At 45.0% G+C, this 14,014-nt stretch overlaps 3 protein-coding genes across 4 annotated transcripts; 1 reads left to right on the top strand and 2 right to left on the bottom strand.

Annotated features, from left to right (window-relative positions):
* Positions 1-70: 70 nt before the first annotated feature.
* Positions 71-2,883, bottom strand: LOC133154452 (actin-like). 2 transcript variants are annotated; one of them, XR_009714472.1, is made up of 9 exons: positions 2,599-2,877; positions 2,045-2,166; positions 1,845-1,964; positions 1,658-1,765; positions 1,509-1,593; positions 1,291-1,452; positions 1,032-1,223; positions 754-927; positions 392-531 (listed from the first exon to the last, which is right to left on the bottom strand). XR_009714472.1 is itself a non-coding variant. In XM_061279207.1 (8 exons), exons 2-8 carry the CDS (start codon positions 2,162-2,164, stop codon positions 388-390), a joined length of 1,209 nt encoding a protein of 402 aa, XP_061135191.1. In that variant the 5' UTR covers positions 2,165-2,166; positions 2,599-2,883; the 3' UTR covers positions 71-387. The 2 variants fall into 2 exon arrangements, 1 of the variants encoding a protein (XP_061135191.1); XM_061279207.1 differs by having other exon boundaries at positions 71-531; positions 754-1,223; positions 2,599-2,883.
* A 3,847-nt stretch (positions 2,884-6,730) lies between these two features.
* Positions 6,731-9,194, top strand: mak16 (MAK16 homolog (S. cerevisiae)). Its single transcript, XM_061279252.1, has 9 exons — positions 6,731-6,918; positions 7,050-7,099; positions 7,232-7,341; positions 7,426-7,490; positions 7,698-7,849; positions 8,003-8,132; positions 8,201-8,317; positions 8,394-8,459; positions 8,712-9,194. The coding sequence occupies exons 1-9, from the start codon at positions 6,904-6,906 to the stop codon at positions 8,928-8,930; spliced, it is 924 nt and encodes a 307-aa protein (XP_061135236.1). The 5' UTR covers positions 6,731-6,903; the 3' UTR covers positions 8,931-9,194.
* A 776-nt stretch (positions 9,195-9,970) lies between these two features.
* On the bottom strand, positions 9,971-13,812 carry LOC133154499 (ras-related protein Rab-14-like). Its single transcript, XM_061279276.1, has 8 exons — positions 13,652-13,812; positions 13,221-13,280; positions 13,063-13,116; positions 12,635-12,812; positions 12,509-12,575; positions 12,144-12,231; positions 11,900-11,930; positions 9,971-11,787 (listed from the first exon to the last, which is right to left on the bottom strand). Exons 2-8 carry the CDS (start codon positions 13,270-13,272, stop codon positions 11,610-11,612), a joined length of 648 nt encoding a protein of 215 aa, XP_061135260.1. The 5' UTR covers positions 13,273-13,280; positions 13,652-13,812; the 3' UTR covers positions 9,971-11,609.
* Between the last annotated feature and the right edge of the window lie 202 nt (positions 13,813-14,014).

Below are 14,014 nucleotides of genomic sequence, written 5' to 3'. Positions count from 1 at the left end.
AGGATTGTTACTAATTCTTCATTTCAAATTCATTGAGGTGGCGTACAAATTTCTGTTATAAAAAGTCAAGTCAAGTCAAGTCACGTTTATTTGTATAGCCCTCAATCACAAGAAGTCATTTATAGTCACAAAGGAGATGACTAAATCATGATCAGTCAATAAGAACCCAAATGTCGTCAATCTACTCCAGATTGTGTTTTTAATCAACAAAATTTTGTATCCCAGCAAAATCGCCTCAAGCCTTTTTCCTTCATAGCGGGAAAAACTCTGTTATTGTTTTTACAATGAAATGGGATTATTGCGAGAAGTCAAAATTTGATTCGTTTGACAGTAGACGGTTAAAAAAAAAAAAAAAATCGGTAATAATTTTGGACTGTTTTTATGGTTCTACTTGCACTTGCGGTGCACAACGGAGGCTCCAAACTCATTGTAGTCGTCCTTGGTCACCCAGCGCTCCTGGAAGGTGGGGAACGTGACCAGCAAGGAGCCGCCGATCCAAACCGAGTACTTCCTCTCTGCGGTAGCAATTACCTGCAATGACACCAAGGCCACCTTAGATGAGTCACCTCCACTCACTTCCAGATAAATGACTCCAGTTGCAGGACACCAAGCTAGTTTGGTTTAGCTAGCGGGGGGGGAGTTCCACATCACAGTTGGCCGAGGCAATGGAAGGTATGAATTTGGGCCTTCAGGAGGACACCAACCAGTCCGTATGAGCTCTGCGGACTAACCCAAAAACCATTCAAGTTATACCTTGATATTAGTATTGGGTGGGGCCAGGGTGTTCATCTCCTTCTGCATTCTCTTGGCAATGCCGGGGAACATGGTGCTGCCGCCCGACAGCAAGATGTTGTAAAATAGATCATTCTGGATATTCTCCCTGCACAGCAGGACGCTGTTGTAGACTGTTTGGTGGACACTCCTTACCTGAATGCAACAATGGCAAGAGGAAGGAACAGAAACTAGAACCTGAGCAACATTTCTGACTTGATTTGAAGCAGTCAATGAACCGGAGTCAGGTTGGTACTTACCATGGAGGTCGGGCCGGAAGAGCAGCTCGGGGCATCGGAACCTCTCATTGCCGACATTGACAACTTGGCCATCGGGAAGCTTGTAACTCTTGTGCAGCTCAGATGAAGAAGTGGCTTTGTCCATCTCCTGCTTGAAGTCAAGCGCCACGTAGGTGAGCGTCTCCTTGATGTCTTGCACAATCTCACGCTGACCTGTGGGGAAAAAAAAACGATTTTCGTTGAAGCGCAAATGCTGAAGCTAAAAGGAAGTTGCTGATACCGGTGGTGGGGAAGCTGTAGCCTCGCTCGGTCATGAGCTTCACCAGGTAGTCGGTCAGCTCTCTGCCGGCCAGATCCAGGCAGAGGATGGCGTCTGGGATCACCTGGCTCTGGTAGACGGGCACCACGCGGGTGACGTCGTCACCAGAGTCTACGACGATACCTGCGCGAAGGCGTCGTATGAAACCCCCACGAGAAAAGTGCGTCACGATCGCTTACCTGTGGTACGACCCGACAGGAACAGCGACAGGACAGGTTGGACGGCCACATACATGGCAGATGTGTTAAAAGTCTCGAACATGATCTGCAGCATTGCCGAGGTTAGCGACGTCACAGGAGTGTAAAGTGTGTGTTGGACTGCCGCTAACCTGCGTCATCTTCTCCCTGTTGACCTTGGGGTTGAGCGGCGGCTCGGTCAGCAGGACACGGCAATCCTCAGGGGCCGCGCGAAGCTCGTTGTAGGAGTGATGCCAGATCTGAAGCACATTTGAAGCAGTCAGCTCCATCCACCAAATTTTAGCTTTCAACCTGGCTCCAAATTTCTCAAAGACTCACCTTCTCCATGTCGTCGCAGTTCGTGATAATCCCACGTTGGATGGGGTACTTCAGATTCAGGATTTCCCTCTTGGTCTGGGCCTCAGAGCCCACGACAGGAGCAGAGCCCGTCGCCGTAGCCTGTAGCATAGCGCCGCGCCGCCGTTTGTTCATACCTTATTCCATAGGCTCGCCTAGCTACCGCGCTATCGTCCTCCTACCGAGTCTTTGGGGTAACCCACGACAGTTGGGAAGACAAATCGAGGGGCGTAGTCTCCAGCGAAACCGACCTTGCTCATGCCGGAACCATTGTCGAACACCAGAGCGAGCTTGTCGTCCATTTCTGTCGTGTCGCATTTCAAATCGTTTCAAGCATTCTGCTCCCAACATTGGACACCAAAAGGTCATGATTGTTTTTGTTTTATTTTGAAGTTGGGTATAAACCTTTTCAAAATAAAAGCCCTGCCAGAGTTCGGCTTCGGGTGTTTCTACACAACTCCTTAATGCACACACACCCACACATGCATGCACAGACACGCACAAACACACTCCCAACAAACATCATCCACACACATATATGCACAAGCATACATGTACACACACTCACAGTTCCATACACACTAACATGTATACACTTTCAGAACATATATGTACTATATATGCACACACATATATTTTTGTGTATAAATATTGACACCCAAATACTATATAAATGTAAATGCTGTGGACAAACACACACACACACTCATACAGATGACAACTGTACTCGTCTGACCTGTTGAGGTATGCCTAGTGCGTCTCTGGTTAGTCGAGGTGCGTCTCTTTGACGGATTATTTCCGAAATACTACTGCTCGTATAGCTAAGCTGTCTCTAATCGTCCGTGTGCTCCAAACTTGCACCAGGTGTGCCGCTCAACCTGCTTCACTTGGTATCCCAGCCAATTGTGTATTAAGGCTTTTGGGGGGGGGCGAGGTTTGGAGTTGGACTAGTTTATCTTGTTAGTTTCATCTTTGTGCGAGCGTTTGCGTGTGCGTTGGATCTGCGGCGGCTTCGATGGTGTCTGGGCCGTGCTCCAGTCGAGCATTTAGCGGATGCGAGTGAGGGCGTGTGTGTCCCCATGTGTGTCTGCGCTTGTGTGTGTACTTGCCTCTGCATGTAAGCATATTTTAGTTTGTTGATTTGACATTTTACCACTGTCAGGTGTTTAGTGTACAAACGTCTGCTATTTTCGACATGCCAGGCGCCGCTTGGTCCGCCTTGTCTGCACCCCTCGGGCTTTGCAACATCAGGTTGGAGAGGGAGCAGCTGCAAACTGCTTGGGGCGCTGCTTTTGGAGGAATCTCATGCACGGATCTCAAGGACCCTAACAGAAAAATGGACATCCACAAGCATCTAGAGGCATAGGAGTAACAAATCAGTGTACCAAATTTGGGTAGACCCACATGACCACAAAGAAAGTACCGTATTTTCCGCCCTATAAGGCGCACCTAAAAACCTAAAATTTTCTCAAAAACCAACAGTGCGCCTTATAGTCCGGTGCGCCTTATATATGGACCAAATTCCTAAATTCAAACTGGCCCGAAGTATTGTGTCATGAAATCAATCATAAGTGGCCTGCTGAAGACTATGAATCATGACTCAAAAAGACTATGGATCATTATTTTATGATTATAAAGTAATTTGTTCCATCTGAAGTTGAAATAAAAAAGATAAAATGGAGAATGATTTGATTTGGATTAAAAATCTGACATGATGCATTGATGGTGCGCCTTATAGTCCGGTGCGCCTTATATAAGGATAAAGTTTTAAAATTGGCCATTCATTGAAGGTGCGCCTTATAGTCCGGTGCGCCTTATAGGCCGGAAAATACGGTATGTGTGTGCGCTTGCGAGGAGTCTTGACAATGTGTGTAGAGGTCACGAGAGGTCATTAGGGTATTAGTTATTAGAGTACTGTCTCGTTTATGCCACGGAGCTATGTGCAGTTCGCAATTGGCTGCCGACTTGAGTCATCACATTTCATTTATCGTTGCTAGTTTGATGGTTGCCGTCTGTGCTTTCTGCATGTTACGTTGCACTTGATGGCTGAAGCTTCGACGTCCTTGCAGAGCTCCTTCTGTCACCATCAAGGCTGGGTGACCAAATGCCGAGTGGACAAAAGGGTTTATTTAAGGGAAAAAGGGAGGTGGAGACTGAATAACATGATTGCAGGTGACAACAAACGCGTACGGGACTAGCAAGTGAGGCGGCGTGGCAAAACGTTTATCGGCGGGGCCATCGGAGCCACCTGGGAACAGAGCCGTGACACCTTCGTCATTTGAAATCGAGGAGTGTATTTATTCAGTGTGCGACCACATAAAGAAAAAAGTCAAATTGTGAAATGATGCTTTATTCCATCTTCAATAAACATCATGATCATCAACCTGATCAGCCAGTGTTGTCATCACCTACAAAACAAGATAATGGGTCAAAGTGTGTGTGTGCACAAATTTTTGCACGTGTGTGTGTGCCTACTGTCAGCTTTGGCAGGCACGGGCAGCGGCGCCGCCTGTGCAATGCAGGTGTAGGCCGCCTGCAGGTATCGTGTGTTTTCCTTGCAGGGGTACTCTCCAAACACCGCCTCGGTGACGGGAACCTCGCAAGAACGCCGGTTACCACAGCTAACGCGTGCACACACGCAAACACGCATGCACGTCAGATAATGACACTTCTTGTTTCGGCTCAGGTGTGTGTGTGTGCGTCATCTCACAGGTCCTCCGCCACCATCTCAGCCCACGGAAAGGCGCAAAAGACACCCTCGCCGTCGTCAGGGTGACGCTTGCCCTCCCCGCAGCGGGTACCCACGCCCACTTTGTACAGAATGTGGTCCAAACGAATCTTAAAACCTGACTCTGCAAAGGCACATATATACCGAAAACATTTACACACAAAATGCACACTTGTCCTCGATCTGCACGCACGAAAACACTAATTGTGACATGGTCACAAAAAGACAAACAAAAAGCAGGCACAGATACAAACGCAACAAAAAAAACAAAACAAATGAAGACAAAAACCACACAAAAAGCAGACTAATGCAGAAAACAGACGTGCAGAAACACACACACGATGTCCCCGCGAGAGCATCAAGACAAGAAGATGTGTATTTTCTTACCACATGCCATCACAGCAGTGTCATTGTGACACGCATACACCACCACACCCTCTGTAAGACATCAACATGATTAATCATCATTAATATTGTGATCATCATCCCTATCATTTGGGTGTTACGACAAAACCTACCGGATGTGCGAGAGAGAAAATAAAGCGCAGAAACCACTGGGGAAATAAAACATAAGTCATGTCATCTTCTTCATTTTACATTCTCACGTGATGTTAGTGTGTATATATCCTGCCAGACATACATATTTCATGTCATCTTATTTTCCAAAGATATCCGCAAACAATTGGAAGGGTTGTAAAATCCAACCAGACTTGATGGATAAAAGATAAAAAACACAGTATACGTTCAAAACAACAATAAATTGTTGTTAATGTCAATGCATTGCAAAATAGCGACAATGTCACTGATGTAAAATCAGCATTCTGGTTTTACTCACAGGCCACGGCGAGCATCCTGAACATGATGGCAGCGTCTTTCACGCAGGCATCCCAGTAAAGGCGCCACCGTTAACATGGCGGCTATTTAAACATCCCTCGTGGACAAGCATGCGCACGTCCCAAGCACGCAGGCTAGCCGCCGCCATCGCCGCGGGATAGCCCGCAACATGGGCCTCCTCGAACAGATGTGGCGAACATGTCGAAAACTGCACCGCAACTTCGTAAATTGACATTTTTCTCTAGCATCCAGCTGTTTCAGCATTTTATGGGATGAACGCGACCGTGTCCTGATGCTAATTGTTGGTTTTATGTTCCCATTGGTTAAAAATAATATATAGTGTAGTTGACTTTATCCTGATGTATTTATAGTGTTTTAATTGATCAAATATTATTTTCTTGACATATATGTACTTTGGTCTCTTTTAACATATTTACATGTATGGATGGATTTCATTGTCGTTTCAGATGCTTTATAGTTTTTCAGTTATTTGATTTTGAATGTCATTTTTTTCCCTTTACTTTAATGCCTTTTTAATCTCACTATGACGTCACAAAGTTTCAAGGGGCGAAAAAAACCGAAAGTGACGCCAGCCGCGATGAGGTCAACATATGATGTAGTACTTCACTGACCCACAATGCACCGCGCCGGCTGCTGAAAGTTTACTTCTCTTTTGTCGTCTTCTCGTGGAACATACTCCTTGCGTGAGCGTGTTTGGCTTTATGAAAGGATGATGTGACGTCACAATAATATTACATTAGAGGTACTGATATGTGCACCGCTAGCGTAACAGTCGGGTACGTGGTATAGAAATCGTTCACGCCCGTGACTCACACTGATCCTTCGGTTCATGCAAATGATGACTGGTGTAATCACGGGAACTCCGTGAGAAGGCATGCCCACTCTTGTTACGCAACATGTCTTAAGCCGTCTGACCATGAACTCACTTAGAAAATAAAAACTACGTTAAATAAATAAACGAATAGGCAAATGTTACAATGTAACGAAACGTCGAGGTGATAGCTAACGTCCATCAAAATTGCCCTGCTGTGGTCGTTCGGACTCGAGCCCTGGTTGATTACCTGAAACGTCGCAAAAGTAACGTCGACATATGTCATAAGGCATCAATGACATTTCTTCTAAATAATTCAGCGACTAAATATCCAAACATCCCCAAGAGTCATAGGATCTATTGTGGGCATTTTGAAATTTCGAACACTTTTAAGATGGTTGTGGAGGGAAGGTTCACCACGTCGTCTGATCTCGCGATGTTTGACAATGCAACGTCTGAAACCTCGCGGTAACTCGTCGTGATTCGTCACTACCAAACAAACATGGTGGCTTACCGACAGGTCCATGTGCTTCTTGTGAGTCGAAACGGATCTACTTGAAGTCAATTTGAATCATTTGTCTTTCTTTCCACCTTATTTCTGAAAAGAAGAGTGAAGCTTTAAGCTCCGCGGTGAGCATAACGACAACATGCAACACGACGACGTAAGTGAATGAATAGTTAGCATCAGGCTAACGTTAGCCTGGACCTCATCGCGTTATAACTTAAGCAAACACTTATTACAACTTTTCGTGTGATGTCGTCGTTCAACTAACTTTATTTTCTGTTCGCGCAGGTAATTTGGGACCTTATAGGCAACAGGCAGTTCTGTTCTTACAAAGTCAAGTAAGTTTGAATGAAGTCTTCATTAAATTGATGTAATGTGTAACAGCGTGAGCACGAAAGCCTCAGGCTCCTACCAGAAAGTAAGATGTCAGGAAAAGCCAACTAGAACAGCTTTTTTTTTTCTTTCCTTAGGACCAAAAGTCAAAGTTTCTGTCGCAATGAGTTCAACATCACTGGCGTGTGCAACCGTTCGTCGTGTCCACTGGCCAACAGTCAGTACGCCACCATCCGGGAGGAGAAAGGTACACAAGCGCCGCAAAGAAGCCAGCTTCAACACTGCCATGATAAGATTTGTATTAACTTAGTTGTAAATGCTGGCGGCACAGGTCAGTGTTTCCTCTACATGAAGGTGATTGAGCGAGCGGCGTTTCCTGCCAAATTATGGGAGAAGGTAAAGCCAGCCATCTTTAAATAGACAGGAGAACATTTATGTCGTTTTTTTTCTTCTGTAAATGTGTTTAGATCTACATCCCAGCATATCTTTTAATATTCTGAAGCCTTTGAATGATGTAAAGTGCAAAAAGTTTAGAAGCACATTATTGTGAGGCTCTGGATCAAGAATAACAACGAAGAATGACGAGTGTTCATCTCGACGCAGGTGAAGCTGAGCAACAACTACGAGAAAGCTTTGGAGCAGATCGACGAGAACCTCATCTACTGGCCTCGCTTCATCCGACACAAATGCAAACAACGCTTCACCAAGATCACGCAGTACTTGATCCGTATGCGCAAGCTGGTTCTCAAGAGGAAGTAAGTACGCCGGATGCGCAACGTCTTCTAAGGTCCCCACAAAAAATTGATCGAGAGTTAGTCACTAGAGTTAGGAGTGTAACCAGCAGTGTTCATCTCTTAAAAGACAAATCTCAAATCAAACGTTTCAAATTGGCATTTGTGATTCTCTAGGAAGAAACTGGTTCCTTTGAGCCGTAAGGTTGAGCGTCGGGAGAAGCGCAAGGAGGAAAAAGCTCTGATTGCTGCACAGCTGGACAACGCCATCGAGAAGGAGCTGCTGGAGAGGCTCAAGCAGGGGACGGTACATAATCGACTCCGCCCAAACGTCCCGATGCTGAGCTTTTAACCCCCGTCTTGTTTCCTTTGCAGTACGGCGACATCTACAACTTCCCCATCGTGGCTTTCGACAAAGCGCTGGAGCAGCAGGATGAGGAGTCAGAGGCAGAGGAGGAAAGTGAGGAGGAGGAGGTAGAGCAGGATGACGAGGTGAGCGCGGAGATCAGGTTGATGCGTGAGAAGAAGTCAAGCGGGCTTTGAGTTGATGGTGTGGCTTCCTGTGCAGGATGTCGGGAGGCGGGAGTTTGTCGCCGACGATGAGGTGGAAGAGAGTGACCTCAGTGACTTTGAGGTACTAAATGTTGCCCTGTTCATGCTCCTAGAAAGTCCCACCTTTGCCCTTTTCCCCGTGCCGCCATTGGTGTACAGGGAAACCTCGTCAAAGTAATTCCGTTTCGTGACAACAAAATGTCAAACATGTATGACTTCATCCTAAGAGTCCTCAACTCGTATTGTTGTAGTTTCTTCCCAGAATTACATAATTAGTCCTCAAATGTAACACACCGCGGTGATCCGTGTCCAACATGGTTTCAATTTGTTTCAGGACATGAACAACTTGAAGACGAGCAGCGACGAGGAGGAGCAAAGTGACAAAGAAATGTCCACTGATGATGAGGGCACGGAAGCGAGAACAAGTCAGAAGGCGCGCGGCAAAGGCAAATCTCCCGCCAAGGGTTCTGTGGCTCGAAAGAAGCGAGCATACGTGGAGATCGAGTACGAGCGGGAAACGGAGCAGCCGGCCACCAAGAGCTTCGCCACGTAGGAGCCGTCGCCATCAAACTGAACTGTGATGTTAGCGCAAAGCCGCCATCGCTGTCAATCACAACTGCAAGTCCCGCGGCTACACAAAGTCCCCAAGATGTTTGTTTACGTGCAGCATTTTTTTTTTGTAAATCTACTTCCTTATATATCAACAATTATGTTGACATAAAATGCTACATTGAAGGTCATTGTAATCATACAAATGGAAAAGTTTTGCATAATGTTTAATTAAGTTCCATTGTCTCCAATTAAATAGAGAAATGTCTTATTGGTCCATTTTCTTTTTAAGCCTATATATTATTTTTGTGACAATATTATTACTACATAACTGTGGGGGGAAATATAAATTAGGATATACATTAAGTGACCCATTTAAAAAAAATTAATCTAAAAAGACAGCACTGTTGCCCTTTTGTGTAGAAATTAACTCTGTGGTTCTAAATGTAAATGATAATATGTGAATTCATTATATACTAAAAAATAATCCTCATAACTAAACATGCAGTGGGTCAAATTGATCCATGTCCCAGAGAAACACAATAGGGTTCATGAAAGTTACTTTTTATTTCTCATTAAATCTTAATGATGTCATCCTATAATATGACCACCAAACATGGAGTCTTGAATTATTTACAAAAATGTGAACCCCTGTATTGGTTGCACATGGAAGAAAATGCGTACTCGTGTACAATACAGTAAAGTAAAATTCGAACACGTTTACGTGAAGGCGCCCCCTAGAGGCTGTAGAGCCATTTCAAAGTGAACAAAATATATTTTTAAAAAATGTTTTTGATTGGTTGAAATTTGATCTTAATCATAGATTTTAGTAGGATTAAACGATTTGTTTTAGACTGGATTGAGTTGGATGTAGACTGGATTAAAGTGGAGCTAGCATTGAGTAGACCAAATAAATTGATGGGCTATTAAAGTGAATTCAAACTGGACTATCCTCATTTTCAACTGTATTAAAGTAGAATTCTAGAAGTGGATTTTGTCTGGATTAAAATAAATTTAGACTGAATTACTATACATTTAAATGCATTAGTGTCTCCAAGAAGAAAAGTTTATTTTTTTAAAATATTGAACAATTGCTAAACATACATTGAGACAGACAAGCAAAGATGCTGACCGAAGGTGGGGCTGCTGTCAACCAATCACAAAGCAGCAAAAAAGTGCACACTTAAACAACCCCTATCGTCCCCCAAAAATATTTTAGCGTTAACTCAACGGGACTACAGAGGCTGCCCCTGCGCTCGTTTAGCTAGGAGGCCCGTAAAGGAAGCGAGCGAGCTAAAACGCATCCGGAATGCTACATCAGGAATGAGTGTACTGTGAGCTAGCATTTTGGGCTTGCTAGAAAACATTAAACAGAAAAACATTCAATTGAAGGACTTTAAATAATAACCCAAAAGAATGGTCTCATTTAAAAAAAAAAAAAAAAAAGAACTTTAAAAAGTCTGTTTTTACGTTCCTTCAAAAACCTTTGGACCTTCCTTGAACCACACTTTTACGTTCAAGACGTTTGTCATTGGAGAAAAAAAAAAACTGGGATGAAACACTAGTTGAACGAGCCAGGATCATTGAACCTTGAGATTCTGGACTGGTGTTTGGATTTCGAATCTTTGTGAGGCACACAAAGAGGGACGAGCTTTAGGGCTTTCTTGGTCCACGTGTCTAATTTAGAAATGAGACTCTTGGTGGACTCTGAACTTCAAGTCCAGAAAAATTGGTCTTGGTGGACGGTCTGAACGTATGTTCCAGTCTGCAAGTCATCTGGCTCTTTCCTACCAGATTGTAGAAGACCTGGTTCAGAACCTAGTTAGTCCACCATTATGGTCTGAGAATGAGAGTCTTTGGACATGAAACATGCAACAGGTTCCAGTCCAAAAGAAACGCTACTTGTGGACTGTTTGGAGTTCCAAGTTGGCAATCATTCTAGATCCATTCCATTCCAGAAAGGGGACCTGAGTCGAGAACTAACATTTCAAGTGAATTTTCTCGTCATTTGACTCCGTATGTGATTGTTCCAGTTCTTTCTGACCTGGACTGATAGACAACTGGTTTAGGACCTTACTTTGTCAACAGGTTTGGTCTGGAAATGAAAATAGGGGTGAACTTTGGACTCGAAACTAAATCCAGCCAGTCCATCAGAGAGATTTCTTTGACTTTCCAATCCCATTATCTTGTCTATTATCATTGCAGATTTTTTGGGGGGACCTGGACTGAAGTAGAACTGCTTCTTTGCGCTACCAAATGCATTGTGGCAAGGGAATGAGCGTAAGAGCGGACAAAAAGGTTTGGAATCTTTCAGTCCGGAAGAAACCGTAATGAAGGACAACAGAGCAGATGGACTTAACAGGGTGTAGCCGTAGAGGACAGAAAAAAAACAACAACAAAAAAGTGATGGGTTTTTGGGGTCTGAGAGAGGAGCAGCCCTTGGAATGTGACGGGTACACTTTCACATCCACGTGCAAGAACAATGTTTATTTCTCTTTTGGGGAATTCTGTGAGGAGGCGAGTGAAGCAGACTTGTGTTGAAACGTACTTCCCGCTTGAGGGTTCCGGAACGAGACGTTGGGGATTCAGGTGAGTTCAGAGAGACTCCCGACCAGGAGAGCAAAAAAAGAAGCAATGCGTCCGTCCGTCTTTGTGTCTGTCCGTCGTTTGGTCCGTTGATTGGTTAGCAGCTGCATCCGTCTTTGGGTGGCTGGCTGTCCGCGTTGAGTCGCCCTCCCTGCGGCGCGGACGGCTTGTGCTGCACTCCTGATTCGGCAGCATTCAGGTCTAAGCTGCCATCCTGGATGTTCTGGTAGATGCGTTTGGCTGCCTCCAGGAAGGCCTCCTCTACGTTCTCGCCTCTACGCCACCAGAGCGACATCTCAACGAGTGCGTGCGTGCGTGTACGTATGTGACAACGATCGCGAGAGAGTGCGAGTGTCAGTAAGAGTATGCCAGAAAGCGTGTACTCACGTCTTGGCGCTGGCCTCCAGGAAGAGCAAACCTAAACCAGAAGAAGTCAAAGAAACCAATCAAGCATTTGCAGCGGGGATGATGAGATCACACAACTTTCCGCCTCATCAGCCAATGGCATCTTCAGCGTGAGGCCACGACCCCGGGACACTCCCCGATCACGAGTGCACCCATTTCAGACGTTGCCATTTCCACACAAATGGACGTGTCAATCTAAATAGTCACTCTTTAAAAAGTTCCTCACCGTTCTCGTCCGCAAACTGTTTGGCTTCCTCGTACGTGACGTCTCTCTGCGCCTCCAGGTCGCCTTTGTTGCCAATCAGGATTATCACCTGCGCGCACACACGGCAACACGACACACAACCACGTTAAAAGGAAAGACTATAAAACCATCTCCAAGCAGCTTGGTGTAGCTGTAACTACTGTTGGAAGTGGAAGTTCCATGGGACTGGAGTCAACCTCACTGGAAATGGTAAAAAAAAAAAAAAAAAAAAAAAAAAAAAAGCTGAGCAAGCTGGAGCGGGTGAATAAAAGTCGAAACGTCCTAAAATATGTTTAGGAAGTTACAAGATTTTGGCCTCGGTGGAGGTTTCTTTTGGGGTCCCTCACCGTGTTTGGATTGGTCAGGTTCCTGGCGTCCGTCAACCAGCTGCTGAGATGATTGTAGGTGCTCCTCCTGCGCAAACACACGCCGACATCATCTAGTGATATCATCACAGAGCGGCACCTCCTTACCTGGTGATGTCATAGACCATTAGGGCCCCGGCGGCTCCCCTGTAGTAGGACCGGGTGACAGCCCTGAAGCGCTCCTGGCCCGCCGTATCCCAGATCTGAAGCTTCACCTTCTGGCCATGGACCTCCATGATCCTGGTGCCAAACTCCACGCCGATGGTGTGAGGGCAGTCGGCCATGACTGCGTAGACATCATCATTTGTTAATAAAGCAAGCTTTCGCAGTGAGCCGCCGGCTTTATCCCAGTTCCTTTACGACCTCACTGTATTGTGGAATTTCAAGAAACTATGTCCCAATTCAGAACCGCAATAAGGAAACACTGGATCGGTGCTGCAGGATTTGGGTCGAATGACAAGTTTAAATTGTTCTTAGGTGTGAGTGTGAAGGGATGCTTGTCTGCATGGAAAGAGAATATTTAGAGGAGAACGTACATTTCTTCTCTGTGAACTGGTGCAGTAAACACGACTTGCCCACACCCATGTCACCTTTGAGAAGGACAAAAAATATACAAATCAGTCAGGTTGAAGGACGAGAAGAACACAAATGAATCAAATTGATGCTGGGAAAGGGTGTGGTCTTGACGTCGCACCGATGATGATGTACTTGAAGATGTAGGAGTAGTTGTAAGGCGCGGCGGTCATCTTTGCCCCTGTGGCAGAAATAAAAGTTGAACAAATCAACCTCGGAAAACTTTCAGTATCTTCCACCTTACGGTCGGGCATGAAGAGGCCATTTTTATGTGCCAACAAGCTAAGCAGCTAACAGTTAGCCTGGTGTTAGCTCTCAAGCTACTGTTTTATTTCACAATAAACACAAAGGCACATCTTTAAGGTAATCGAAAATCCCCCCCTCTTATGAATAAGAATAAAATACAAGATAATCTTTCAGCGCTAACTTCGCTAAGCGGATAGCCGGCTAACAGCTGGAGCTCTGTACCTAACAGCCAGGAAAGCAGAATCCACGAAGACAAAACAAACAAAAAATGAAACGTAATGACTTTTCAACAAGATTTTTCTTTACCTTACTTTCCGGGTGTTTGTTTTAGGCGTAAAAGGCAATAAAGAAGCAACTTCTCGGACGGATAATTAGCTTCGTTTGTTAGCCGTAACGAAGAAGCCTCCTCTTCCGCAATACTTCCTATGCGTCCACCAAAACACGTCCCGTATCGCGAGACGTCCTCCAAGCAACGCGTGACTGGTTGCGTAACTTCCTTCCACCACGAAAAAAAAGGGGCGGGGTCGCCCAAAAAACTAATAAAAAAACAAATTACCTTTGCATCACATTTACCTTCATACATGTGATGAATTAAATGTCCAAGTGGAACCTTTTAGAGTGAAGTTCAAACATATTCATGTCGGTTCGGATTTATGCCTGTGATCCGCC

This window comes from Syngnathus typhle, linkage group LG5 (assembly GCF_033458585.1).
Source record: "Syngnathus typhle isolate RoL2023-S1 ecotype Sweden linkage group LG5, RoL_Styp_1.0, whole genome shotgun sequence".
Classification (NCBI taxonomy): domain Eukaryota; kingdom Metazoa; phylum Chordata; class Actinopteri; order Syngnathiformes; family Syngnathidae; genus Syngnathus; species Syngnathus typhle.
The sequence above is the reverse complement of the archived record's forward strand: the minus strand, read 5'-3'. Positions and strand labels throughout refer to the sequence as shown.

Bases quoted from the DNA above. Each gene is read 5' to 3' on its own strand.
- LOC133154499 (XM_061279276.1), bottom strand. From the start codon at position 13,272: ATGACCGCCGCGCCTTACAACTACTCCTACATCTTCAAGTACATCATC. The intron at 12,232-12,508 runs GTGAGGGACCCC...GTGTGCGCGCAG, and splicing joins ACCTGACCAATCCAAACACG to GTGATAATCCTGATTGGCAA. The intron at 11,788-11,899 runs GTGAGTACACGC...CTGGTGGCGTAG, and splicing joins CTGGAGGCCAGCGCCAAGAC to AGGCGAGAACGTAGAGGAGG.
- mak16 (XM_061279252.1), top strand. The intron at 7,100-7,231 runs GTAAGTTTGAAT...TTCTTTCCTTAG, and splicing joins TTCTGTTCTTACAAAGTCAA to GACCAAAAGTCAAAGTTTCT. The intron at 8,318-8,393 runs GTGAGCGCGGAG...CTTCCTGTGCAG, and splicing joins AGGTAGAGCAGGATGACGAG to GATGTCGGGAGGCGGGAGTT.
- LOC133154452 (XM_061279207.1), bottom strand. From the start codon at position 2,164: ATGGACGACAAGCTCGCTCTGGTGTTCGACAATGGTTCCGGCATGAGC. The intron at 1,965-2,044 runs GTAGGAGGACGA...GCTATGCTACAG, and splicing joins TGGGTTACCCCAAAGACTCG to GCTACGGCGACGGGCTCTGC. The intron at 532-753 runs GTATAACTTGAA...GTGTCATTGCAG, and splicing joins CACCCAATACTAATATCAAG to GTAATTGCTACCGCAGAGAG.